The sequence below is a fragment of the Ctenopharyngodon idella genome, chromosome 10 (assembly GCF_019924925.1).
Source record: "Ctenopharyngodon idella isolate HZGC_01 chromosome 10, HZGC01, whole genome shotgun sequence".
In the NCBI taxonomy this organism is placed as follows: domain Eukaryota; kingdom Metazoa; phylum Chordata; class Actinopteri; order Cypriniformes; family Xenocyprididae; genus Ctenopharyngodon; species Ctenopharyngodon idella.
The window spans coordinates 19,012,213-19,025,829 of NC_067229.1; the positions used below are offsets into that span (position 1 = coordinate 19,012,213).

The following is a 13,617-nucleotide window of genomic DNA, read 5'->3' on the forward strand; positions in this document are numbered from 1 at the left end:
TAAATCATGCCCAACAAATATTGTACAGTAACTAATTCCTATTTTTCTGTATGTTACACTGCAACAAACAAAAAAAGTCACCGCTCGCCACTGATAAATGTGTGTGTTTGTGTGTTATAATATAAATAACATTTTTTGCAGGGTAACTGTGTGGTTAAAATGAGAAAAGGCAATTACAAATGAAAATATAATATTTTATCTATTAGCACAATCATAAAAATTCATGCCGAGGGGTCGCCTTGACATTTCCTTTCATTTTGTGTTTCCTGCTCATAACCAAATGTGGAATTTCTAATTCTGGAAGGAAGGAGTTAAACATGTTGCGCAGCAGCCAGAACTGCCTGAGATGAAATGTCAAATACTTACTTAAGATGCAGCTGAAATAGATCAATGTGTCCTGAGTCGTCTCTCAATATCCTGAGTCCCCCATTACCAAATGGAAAGGCCAAGACGCAAATACACATTCCCTGGTAAGCAGGTTAATAACTTTCATTCCCGTGGATCGTATAAATTGGGTTCTATTGACACTTGCTATTCCTTGCTTGATAGAGGGAAAGACCTCATCAGATCAGAGACGTATCTATTTGTGGCCAAGTCTGTCTTTTTAGGTCTCAATTTTGCTTAGTTTAAGCCCCCATGCCAGGTGGAAATGAAGAGATGCATTGGTTTTACTTTCAAACCTTTGTGAGAATGATCACTTCGATCATGTTCATGTTCTGTTCCTTAAGAAGGAGGTTATGGGTATCGTTTGCTGGCTCCCTCGCGTCAACAAACTGAAAGTCAATAGTCTCAGCCGCAGACAGCATGTCCACGAGCCACCACGTTCTCAGATGAAGGCAAAAACTTGCTGAAAAATAGCATCTCCAGTCTGATTGTCTGGCTTTTTGCACAGGTTCTTACTCGTCTACCTGGTAACGAAGGTAAAAAAAAATTCTTTAAGGTTTTTCCTATGCATAATTCACTTTCCAAACCAATTTCAGATTAACCTAAGCATCGTGCTGAAAATATAAAGACCATCATTGGGTTATGTTGAACTTTCACCCATGAATTCATGTACATACCTTAACAGGTATGTTTGTATATTTTGCATTTACACAAACAGCACTCATTAAGTATATATAATTCCGCAAATTGTAATTGTAAAATGTTCAGGACTGAGGGACTGGGGTGAACAATGGGGAAAATGGTGATAAGATCATTCTGCCCAATGACATGCTAATGTCATCATTCTTCCCTTGCACAAATGGTAAGGGTGAGAGAGAACAAAGCAGTTCCTGTGTGGGGGTTACTGTATGTTAATTTTACCCCCCTGTTCTCCTCAAGATGTACTGTTGTTTTAATGATAATGGTGGAACTTGTGACCATAGTTGGCAAACAATTATTTTGGGAAACGCACCCCTGGTTAGTAGTCTAACTTTGCATATATATCTAGTAGATTAGCTTTATAGCTTAGCATTCAACTATTTGATTAGTCTGTTAACCTAAAATACAACTCATTAGCCTGTTAGCACATAATTAGACTGCTCAATGAATATACCATTAGCTGATTAGCCTGCTAACATAGCTTACTCTGGTGCAAACAACTAACAAGAATGCTATTTTGATTACATAAAAGGTGAAATTCATGACCAAAATGTTATTTCTCAAGTGTGTAATGACCTCAAATGCATCAATGTCCTCTTCAGTGCACACCGAGCCGTGACATTTGCTGTGGCATAAACAAGTCAAAGATGCGTTAGCACACAGTGGTTTAGCAAAAGTGTTTTGCACATTCCTTCAACCCCATCACTTTCAGAATTAAAGACACTTTAGACTTTCTCTCTCCAGCTGTGATTGAAAGATGTTTCTCTGTCATCATCTGACAGGCCTGAGCTTCCAGCTCACAACGCCTTCTGCTGACAGTGCAGTGCTTGTCAACCGTGCTCACGCTTGTGCTTTAACGCGCCGCCAATCAAACACAGCTTTGATCCCATTTTATAATTCAGAAGATGCTTTCTTACTAGAACTTACTAGATCACTGTCCCTTGTGGGATTGCGGTAGACAAGGCTTAGGCAAGTAATAGTCTGAACTGAATCTGAATTAAAGAGGTGCTAAATGCTTTTTTTTACATTTTCAACTTTCTTCTGTGTGATGCTGTTGTTTGCGCATGAAAAATGTCTGAAAAGTTACAAAGCACAAGGTCACTAGAATAATATAGCTGTTCTATATCAGTTAGCACTGTTTCTGAACTCCCTGAAATGCCTTAATTGTAGTCTTGAGTTTTCTTCTACAAAAAATAAAGGGGCGAGGCCTGGTTGAGTTGTGTTAGTAATGTGATGAAACTCTGGATTATGATAAGGGGCGTGACATTTCCCAGACACAATCGAATCGCTTGACAAATCACAACACACTGGTCTTGCCGACCAATCAGAGCACTTTACACTTTTCAGAAGGAGGAGTTTCATAGAGACAGGAACTAAACAGGGGTGCATTTCCCAAAGTGAACTATGGACGCAAGTTCTGTCGTTATCAATAGAGTTCAATGGGACTTACAACCGTAGTTGACTAACGATGCTTTCGGGAAACGCACCCCAGAGCGTTACTGACAGACTGGGAAGAGAGGTGCTGCAATGTCAAATATGTGAAAAAGTTCAAGCATGAAACCTATTATAGTAGAGCCCAAAAACAAAATCAAGACTTTGTAAAAGGGCATAATAGGTCCACTTTAAGAGTTTTTGGTTAGCAAAGCACCTTTAGTTCCTGCTGGCAGATGATTTAACTACAACATATGACTACAACATCATCTTTTTCCATTCACAGCCAAACAGCCTACATTGCTAGTATTTCATTAGTATAGAAATACTCCTTGCTGATTCTTTTTGGAGGCTCTTAAAAGCGTGAGGTTTTTTGATATTTTGTGGGGGGGGTTTTTTTTTTTTTTTTTTTAGATATGTGTCACTTTGGTTTGCAGTGGTACTGCATAGGTTGTAACGAGCAAAAGTTCTGATATGATTTATCTTTGTTTCATTTTTTTTTATTATTATTATTTTTTTTTTTTTTTTACATCACAACAACCAGCTGTTTAAACAAGGATGTGTAGTCTGTCATCATTGGTATGATTTGGGGTTATTTCCTCCCAGAAGCATCTCGCACAACTGTGTTCCCAAACACCAGCATCCGAATGCAAGATAACATGACCGCGTTTATTTATTTCATCTGTGCACTCTGAGACGCAAGTCATTTATGATGTAGTATAAAAGATCCACAGTGGCGTCCCTGATTGCTGCAACTTCCATTTTTATTACAGATATTTTGTGCCAATTTCCCAGGAAGTGGCCATTTTGTTGTTTTGAACACCTGGAATGGAAACGCTGCTTTATTAGCAAATGTTTTATGCGATATTCCAATTTTGCAAATAAGTTCAATTTGCAACTTTGAATGGAAATATAGCTAATATGTGCCCGTGGCTTCAATGTGATTATTCACAAGGTGTTTTAAAATAGCCTGTGTTTGGAACTGAGTGACTATGAGCAAATAAATCAACCTAAAAATTGGTTTACTTATATTTGTCTAAGCAAACAAATTTAAAGAAAATGCAAACAAGCAAATTCAAGACTAATAATCATAATAAAAATAATAATAAAAGTAATAAAAAATAACCAAATGGTTTTATTTCATGTTGGTACATTCTTGGACAACACCACAGTATAGTTGCATGAGTGGCCAAACATAAAAGTCTTCCACAATATCAGCACATAAGCAGCAAGGGCAACATGAATACTTAGTACAAACAGTATAAAACATACATGCTTTTTATTTATTTTTTTTCATATATTTTTTTAAATATATATTCATATCTTTTGCACAATTTCTCCATAAGTTCTGGGGCAGTTAAAAATTCCAAGACAAATTAAAGCCATATTCTGCCTTGAGTGAGTGAATGTCTGAGAAATTCATGAGATAGTACTTAAGAAGAAAGAGAGAAATCAATAAAGGCTTTTAAAATTATCTGTAAACAGGCCAGTGTGAGAGAACTGTGGTGAGATTTTCATTTACTTCAACATCAAACATATCAAGCATGCATTGACAACTGCTACGTGAACACTTTCTTTAAAAAAGAATTCTGAAACACCATCGGTCACCGGGGTTTAGTTACTGTAAAACCAATGCAACATCTCTCAAAGTCACTAACAACACAGTCGATGGTCTACAAACCCTTACAAACATGGTGAGAATGTCAAAAAATGTGAGGCATACGGTCACATTTATCATGTTAAAGGGGGAAAACAAATAGTACTCCTCAAAATAAAGAGAGTAAAACAGAAAATATTCCAGGAATGAGATCTCATAGAGAAGAATATGGCTTTAATACAATGTGCATCCAGAAAGGCAATGAAAATGAAAGAAAAAAACGGAAACGTAAAAATCCCAACAGCAAAGGAAAAGGAAAATGCTGAAAGATCCACACAAATATGCACGGAAAATCCCAAAAAAACTTGCAGTTTGGAAGTACATTTAAAGATGAGGAGGACCTCTCGGTCCAGCATTCCAAAGCCATGTCGATTCATCAGCGCCCTGAATAAAGTCTGTGATGGATTATCAGAACAAATGCCTTGTCGAACGTCCATCACGGCAAGTGCAACCTCAATCGTTGACTGACAGGCGATCAGTCGTGTTGTGCCACTGTTGCACCCCATCAGTTTCCTCCATCAGAAAAGAAAAACCAACAACAAAATTTATTTCCTCTGGTTGTACCATTGACAAATCCATTGATTCCTGCTACTGTGTTTTTTGCAGATGTCAATTCATTTTTTATATATTTTTTTTTTATATATATATTTTTCTTTTTTTTTTCTTTTTTTTGGGGGGGGGGGGTTGTTTTGCCTTTTTATTTTTCTTAAAGGTGTCAAAAATTAACTGAGATCCTCTGTCGTTGGTTTAGCTGAGGGCCCAATCACTGTCCTGGCCCTCAGGCAAAAGAAGGATGGAAACAGAGGTACACCGAAAGCCTTTTTCTTGCTTTACTTTTGTGCCAAAGAGCCGAGAGAAACCAGGAACTGTCATCGATCACCTTCCTCCTGTGATGGAGGCCCTCAGATCACAAGGTCATTGTAACTCACGTATTTCTTCTTAGCGGCCGGACCTGAGAGGAGAGAAAGATGAAAGATTGCTTTTCATTTGTTATTTCTTCTTTTTTTTCTCACTAAAAATGAAAGGAATTCATTGATTCTTGTCAGGATGCCTGACGGGGACAATTTTTAGGACATTTCGTTTTTTTGGTATGGAACAGAAAAACGTTCAGAAACTGACTTTTAAAGACAATGCAGTTGTTAGGGTTTTCTGGCTGGTTGTTGGGTGTTTTGAGAGGTATTTCTGGGTGGTTGCTAGAATGTTGAGTGGATTCTTTGGTGTTTTAGGTAGTCGCTAGGTTGTTCTGGGTGGTTCCTAAAGTGGTTTGAGAGGTCATTTTCTAGGGCGTTGCTATCGAGTTACACACGGTACTTAATACTTTAATAGTTACAGTCAGGGGATCTGATAAATTTCTACCCCACAGTTTGAGCAAGTTAAACACACATAAATGTAAATAACTGTTCATTATGTGATGAAAGAGCAACTCAAAATTAAAAAGCAGATGAATATCACTAAAGTCTTATGTAAAAAGGCCTCAAATGTCTACAGTCATAACAGCGTGACCTTCACAAGCTGCCACTGATGTGTTTGCTGAGACTAAGCAACTAAATGACTCCAGTCTCAAATTACAGCGCTTATCCACAGATGCTTTTTGTGCTCTTTTGCATGTAAATGAACTTCTAAATATTTAAAAGTAAAGGTTACCAAGTAAAGAGATCATTGTGGCCTTTAAGTGTCAGTAGCACCTTTAGTATTTGAGTTAAATGTCACTCTGAGAGCCATCTATTCAGAAATGTGGGCTTGATGAATGTGGATTGAGGAAAGTGCCCTCAATTTGCAAACACATATATAAATATATTATAATACGCATAATAGGAGCTCAGATAATGTTAACCGTTGCATAATAACGTTGCATAATGTGACAACTAAGTAACAGTGACTTTACAAATAATAACTTGACAATTATGTTGTATAATGTAATGCTTCTAAGAACGATATTTAAACAAAATTCACATAATGCAGAAATTACGTACAAATGGTTGTACGAATGATAGCATTACAATTAAGTAGCATAACGCGACAACTGTGTAACAAACGAACGACAGCGTGACAATTACATTGCACAATGCAAGAATTATGTAAAAATAAAACAAAATAAAGAGTTTTACGAACAGTAGTGTTACAATTAATGCATGAGAGTGGCTTTACAAATGATAATGTACAATTATGTTGCATACAATGCAATAATTACGTAAGAATGGTTTTGAATATATCGTCACATAATGCGAAAATTATGTACAGATGATTTACGAACAATAGTGTTACAATTACGTCCCATAATGCGACAACTGCGTGAGAATGGTTTTACAAACTGCAGTATGACAATTAGGCTACGTTCACACTGCAGGTGATTGTGGCCCAAATCTTTTTCTTTTTTGCCCACATGTGACTCATATCTGTTTTCCCCATGACAGTGTGAACAGTACAAACCACATGGAATCTGATCTTTTCAATTCCGATTTGTGCCACTTTCATATGTGGTACTAAATCCGATACAGGTCAGATGTTTTGTAATGCGACCGCAGTGTGAACATGTCGAAATTAATACGATTTTTTCGTCATTCGATATGAACATTTGTCACGATTCTGCACTCATAGGAGTCTATTCAAAGATTTTACATACCCAACGTGATCAAGACAGTTGCGAAAGGTAGTCAGTAGAAGGGCAGTGATGTGTCAGAACTCGTGAGTATTACAGAGACAGCTCAATAATACAAGCAAAACATGAGGGCTCGTATCATAAAAGTTTCAAAACTCTGCTCTCTTTTGTCACATCATTGTCTTTATTTTTCCTGCGCATAATTTCGCTGGCTTCCGCGGCAGATCACACTATAAATAAATGTGTAATCACTTACGTTAAAGAGTTAGTTTACCCAAAAGTGAAAATAATGTAATTTATTACTCACCCTCATGTCGTTCTACACCCATAAGACCTTCGTTCATATTTGGAACACAAATTAAGATATTTTTTTATGAAATCCAATGGCTCAGTGAGACCTCTATTGCCAGCAATGTCACTGAACCTCCCAAGATTCAGGAAGGTACTAAAGACATATTTAAAACAGTTCATGTGAATACAGTGGTTCAACCTTAATGTTATGAAGCGACGAGAATACTTTTTGTGCGCCAAAAAAACTAAATAACGACTTTTCAACAATATGGGCGATTTCAAAACACTGCTTAAAAGTTTTACGAATCAGTGGTTCGGAGCGCCAAAGTCACGTGACTTCAGTAAACAAGGCTTCGTTTATGCGATCCGAACCACCGATTTGGAACAAACGATTCAGAAAGCTTCGAAGCAGTGTTTTGAAATCGGCCGTCACTAGATATTAGGGATGCACCGATACCATTTTTTAAGGACCGAGTACGAGCACCGATACTTTTTTCTGGTACTCGCCGATACCAATGCCTATATTTATTAATTTCTCTCTTTTTTTTTATTTTTATTTTTATTTTTTGGTGATGTTGCAGTTTTCCAAGCACAACACAGTGAGACTAATGAATGTAGGACAGCTTCTTTATTATTACTCTAATGAAAAAAGTAATAATTTTTATGTGCTTGTCACAAACTTAAAGAACAAAAATTTCACAGTGTCTAATAACCTTCAAAGGGCATAATTACCAATATATATATATAATTGTTATATAAAAAGAAATTTACAAATTACAAACAATACAACAAATACTACAGAGATACAAATTAAATAAACTTTTTTTCAGATAGCCTACAGTAGGTTTATTTACCATGTATACTTTTATTTAACATTTTGTTGTTTATTAACATTATTGACAAATATTTAATTAGGCTGCGGTCCCTTTAAGACCGAATCCATGGATGCTGACACATATCCTGTTTTCACCCAAAAGTTTATGTCCACTTAAGCCATAACTGACTATATTTACGTGAGATACTCCACACGATGGACATTTTGACAACTATGTGTGCATTTGACCATTCAGGCGCAAGGAGAACTTATCGCACGCTGTCTGAGAACTGGGATCGCGCGCAAGAAAGAGAGAGAGAAAGCGCGCGAGAGGGAGTGCTTCTGGTCTGTGTCATTCAGCACGATTCCGCCTATCCCGCCTTCACTAATCGATAATGAATTGTGATTGAAAGCATGCAGTTCGCAATATGTGGGTTGTCATCATTAATTCTGAAGTATTTCCACACCCCTGAGGCTGACATTGTTTCTGCTGCTGCCGCCGGTGACTCTGTGCACGGAAAATTCCGTCAGTTACGTCACGCGAGGTATCAGTCTTTGGTATTGGGGGTATTTTTACGAGTACAAGTACAAGTACATGAGCTTGGTATCGGTGCATCCCTACTAAATATTGTTGAAAAGTCATTATTTTGGGGTTTTTTTGCCGCACAAAAAGTATTCTCGTCACTTTATAACATTAAGGCAGTACCACTGTATTCACATGAACTGTTTTAAATATGTCTTTAGTACCTTCCTGAATCTTGAGAGGTTCAGTGACATTGCTGGCAATAGAGGCCTCACTAAGCCATCGGATTTCATAAAAAATATCTTAATTTGTGTTCCGAAGATGAACGACATGAGGGTGAGTAATAAATGACATAATTTTCTTTTTTGGGTGAACTAACCCTTTAATGGCCTCCATGTTTACTTCCATATGACAGCGCGCTGTGTGTGTTGCCAAGTCCGCGACTTTCCTGCAGAATTGGGTTACTTTTGCACTGTTGCCGCGGGTGGTAAGAATGGTTATATGAACGATAACATGACAGTTCTATTGAATAATGTAATAACTACATTTACAAAAGATACCATGAAGTTTCTGTTGTAAAAGGCAATAATTGCGAAAGAGTGTTTTTTACAAACAGAATGGGTTTACGATCAATTTTCAAAGAAATCTTTCTGCCTGTGCTTAATGAGTAAGGCTCAGAAAACGAATGAATTCTGGTCACTTTATCGCTACAAATTCTGTGTAATGCTACTGAAAAAATCTGTGAATGCTACTGAAAAAGTGAACTCTCTGCAGCTATCAGAGTGGAATTTAGGTGTCTGAGCTCTTTGCATAGGCTAATCTTTACAGTGGAAGAAAAATTTTATAGTGTTCATTTATATTATTTTATTAGGATGAGATTATAATATGGGCCATTAACATTGGTAATACTGCACACACTCTCTCTCTCTCTCTCTTTGCAAGGGTAAGGATCATTAAGATATTGAATGCGTTGTTGAAAGCTCACAAACATTGCATCGGGTGTGTTTTTGGTTTTGTGTCGACGTGAAAATGAATAAATAGTGTATGAATTATCACTGTTGTCAGAGCAAATCTATACATTGGTTTTGATGCAAACTGTTAACAGTTGCATAAAATCCAGCCATTTTATTTGACGTCAAAACTGCATCCTTGCAGTGCTGTTCAGTCTCAGTGATGAAACTTGCATATCAAATAGGCTCGAATTTGCATGTGCCACCAAAATTGTTGGGAATGAGGGCGATGATTACGGCATTCCGCTCTTGGTATTGCCATCTCGGCTCAATAGTTTTAGGGTCTATTCCCCCGGGTGTTAGATATTTCAGGGTTCAGGACATTCATATACATACATATCCATAAAAATAATTTAGAGAGTCAGAGTGTGTTATATAGAGGAAGAGGGAGAGAGAAAGAACAGCGAGTGCACAGGGAAGGCCGACACAGATGGTTCACGGCTCTTTTGGGACCTGCGATGGAGTCTGCCATGCCATCATGGTGGCGCGTGGGGAATTGAGCAGTGGGACTTGCGTTTGAAGCTTGGGATCTTCCACGTGTCATCTGATTACCACTGACAGTTGAGTTCACCGTTTCATAACTATGTTCAGCTTTTGCTTAGACACTCTTCTTGGAAACATTAAATATGTAAAATGCTTGCTGCATGTAGATGAGACAAACTTGTCTGGTTTTGCAAATAATATCTTCACTCAAAATCTTAATTGTTTTTCCTAGAAGGCTGTGAGACAGCTAAGGTTGAATGTCTATGAGAACTCTATTAAGTCTCCTGAGCTATGAATGAACAACATCTGAGCAATATTTTTTTTCTTTCGGTTTAAGTCGCGATTAAACTGTAGTAGCGAGACATTTTTCCCCCCTATTGTGACGTAGATCTGACTGCAAGGGATTATCAAAAAAAAAAAAAATGTAAGGCAGCGGATTGATTCTATATATCAGTTATTTATTAGATGTTGACGTGGGCATGGCACTCAAAAGTGGATGAATGTGAGCTTGCAGGGGAGGAATTTAAAAAGTAGGGGCCCTACTTTTTTTTTTGTGCGAGAAGCACAAGTTTTACTCAGATGTACGTCACAATAGGGAAAAAAGATTATCGCAACTTCCATTTCATGCTGACTTTAAGGTGTACCAAACATGCACATATGATGTTGTGACACCCTTCACTAGTGTTATAGTACTCAAGATTGGTAATTTGGTCTTGTCTTGGTCTCAACCCCTCAAAGTCTTGTCCTTGTCTTGGTCTCAACAGACACTGGTCTTGGTCTTGGTTTTGTTTTGGTCTCAACTCACACTGGTCTTGGCCTTGTCTTGGTCTCAACCCCTCAAATTCTTGTCCTTGTCTTGGTCTCAACTCACACTGGTCTTGGCCTTGTCTTGGTCTAAACCCCTCAAAGCCTTGTCCTTTTCTTGGTCTCAATACACACTGGTCTTGGCCTAGTCTTGGTCTCAACCCCTCAAAGTCTTGTCCTCGTCTTGGTCTCAACACACACTGGTCTTGGTCTTGTCTTGGTCTCAACCCCTCAAATTCTTGTCCTTGTCTTGGTCTCAACACACACTGGTCTTGGCCTTGTCTTGGTCTAAACCCCTCAAAGCCTTGTCCTTTCCTTGGTCTCAATACACACTAGTCTTGGCCTTGTCTTGGTCTCAACCCCTCAAAGTCTTGTCCTTGTCTTGGTCTCAACTCACACTGGTCTTGGCCTTGTCTTGGTCTAAACCCCTCAATGTCTTGTCCTTGTCTTGGTCTCAACATACACTGGTCTTGGTCTAAACCCCTCAAAGTCTTGTACTTGGCTTGGTCTCAACATACACTGGTCTTGGTCTAAAACCCTCAATATCTTGTCCTTTTCGGAACACACACTGGTGTTGGTCTTGTCTTGGTCTCAACCCCTCAAAGTCTTGTCCTTGTCTTGGTCTCAACACACACTGGTCTTGGCCTTATCTTGGTCTCAACTCATACTGCACTTGGCCTTGTCTTGGTCTAAACCCCTCAAAGTCTTGTCCTTGTCTTGGTCTCAACACACATTGGTATTGGCCTTGTCTTGGTCTCAACTCATACTGGACTTGGCCTTGTCTTGGTCTAAACCCTCAAAGTCTTGTACTTGTCTTGGTCTCACACACTGGTCTTGGTCTTGTCTTAGTCTCAACCCCTCAAAGTCTTGTCCTTGTCTTGGTCTCAACACTCACTGGTCTTGGTCTTGTCTTGGTCTCGGCTTAGGTGGTCTTGACTACAAACACTACCCTTCAAACTGAGTAGGGCATAATGATACTCAATTTTGAATTAAATTAACTGTTGATGTCTAACGCAACATGGTACAATAAAGATGGTTTTCATTCTCTAGTGCTATTGAGTGACACTGTGAGATTGTCATCAAGTTATGAAACTTGTGATTAATGGCCACAAAAGACCGATTAGTATTTCTACCTCGTTCTTTCCCCCAGCGTCCGAAAAGTGAGCAAGGTCATAACCAAAGGTAGAAGATTAATTTGGTCTTACCTGATAAATTTCGAGAATTAGCCTGTTGGGAAAAAAACAGTACTTGGTGAGCTGTTTCTGATTGGTCCAATAGAAGCAAAGCAGAGGTTCTGATTGGTCCAAACAGCCATGAAATTTTAAATGGCAGTTTAATTTCAAGCTGGGTTAGAAGGTGGGTGTGTTTTAGCATAGATATAAGTGCTAAGATGATAGGGAGATCTGTGACTTTGGATGTGCCATTTGTCCCATTTAAGAATGGCATATCTAATAATGTGGGGAAAGCATTGCCACTGTCAAAAAAAAAACCCTTGACGGCATCATTTTTGAAATTGCAGTAATTAATTTTTTCTTCATGTGCTGTAGCTATTTGAGAATCCCAAAAGCAGCTGAAAGATTGCAAAGACCTGCAATCTTTCCCAGTCAAAGCCAAAACAACAACACCAAAAGTATGTTTCTTCATCTGAAATTTCATTTCTTTTTCAAAGACCCGTGGCTTTCCTTTGACAGTGACGACATGCTAATCCTCTGGGCTCAAACAAGTCCTGTGCTATTACTCTCTCTCGGCAGTGTGCGGCCCACCATCTTGTGTTCATTAGGGGAAATGTGGTCATTCTCAGCAGACGACTTCATTCCATTATATCTGACACGAGCTCATGCTGCAACATCAACAGGCCAAAGCAACAGAATTTCAGCTCATGGTGACATTCTGCAATGAATCTTGCAAGCACTGCACCCTAGGACATGAGCTCGCCATTACTCCAGGCAGATAAAGGAAAGCAACTTTAAGAGTCAAGCTTGGGGATAATGGTTACACATTTGTAAGTGATTTTAATATAATAACTAAGATAAGTACTAATTTATTAGATCTTCACATAAGGATCACACCTGCACAGCAAATCTATTGATACCTGGAATAAGTTAACTACATAATAAATTAAAATAAAAAGGGTTCATATAAATTCATAATAAAAGAGGTTAGTTCAACCAAAAAAAAAAAAAAAAATCATCAATTACTCATCCTCATGTCATTGTGTTGAGTTTCGGTTCATGTTTGCTGATCCATGTTTATATGTGAATAAAAGCCTACATTAAATATGTTCATCATATAAAGCAATCAAGTCTCTTCAGAAAATTTGGACTAAACTGCTCAGTTCATATGGATTATTTTTACGATCTCTTTATGAACTTTTTGAAGTGTCAAAGCGGTAGTTGCGTAGCTGTCAATGGAAGAACAGAAATCTCTCCGATTTTTTAATTATCCTCCGAATCTCTAAAGGATTAAATAAGTTTTCTTGAGGGCTTATTAATTAAAGTTATTACAAATGATTAGTATTGTTTTTTCTTGATTGATGATGCTCTTCTTCCCATGTAAAATTTTAATATAATTAATTTCATACAAAAATGATAAAACAAAAAAAGGAATAAATAATTTACAAATGAACAGTATTTATTTATTTATTTATTTTTTGCATTGATTCATCATTGATGAGGATCTGCTACCTTTTTAATATAAAAAAACATCATTTATAATGAACAAATAATGATATATATATATATATATATATATATATATATATATATAACTGTCAATTTAACATTAAAATATTTAATAAATTACATTCAAAAAAGTTCAAATTAAATTGGTCATCACTTCAGCCAATTATAAAACAGTGCCATGATAGGTGCAAAAAGCCAGAAAACATGCATAATAATGTGAAAAAATCACATTATTTAGTTT

The 13,617-nt window shown here is 37.5% G+C and overlaps 1 protein-coding gene across 3 annotated transcripts in view; it reads right to left on the reverse strand.

Annotated features, from left to right (window-relative positions):
* Positions 1–3,629: 3,629 nt before the first annotated feature.
* LOC127520505 (metabotropic glutamate receptor 7) overlaps positions 3,630–13,617 on the reverse strand; it is a 221,886-nt gene continuing 211,898 nt past the window's right edge. For 2 of the 3 annotated variants that reach the window (XM_051908666.1, XM_051908668.1), the window contains one exon: positions 3,630–5,123. In XM_051908666.1, coding sequence (XP_051764626.1) covers positions 5,074–5,123 — 50 coding nt within the window. In that variant the 3' untranslated portion in view covers positions 3,630–5,073. Of the gene's footprint in view, positions 5,124–11,900; positions 11,923–13,617 lie in introns of all 3 variants that reach the window. The other variant, XM_051908667.1, reaches the window with a different exon arrangement.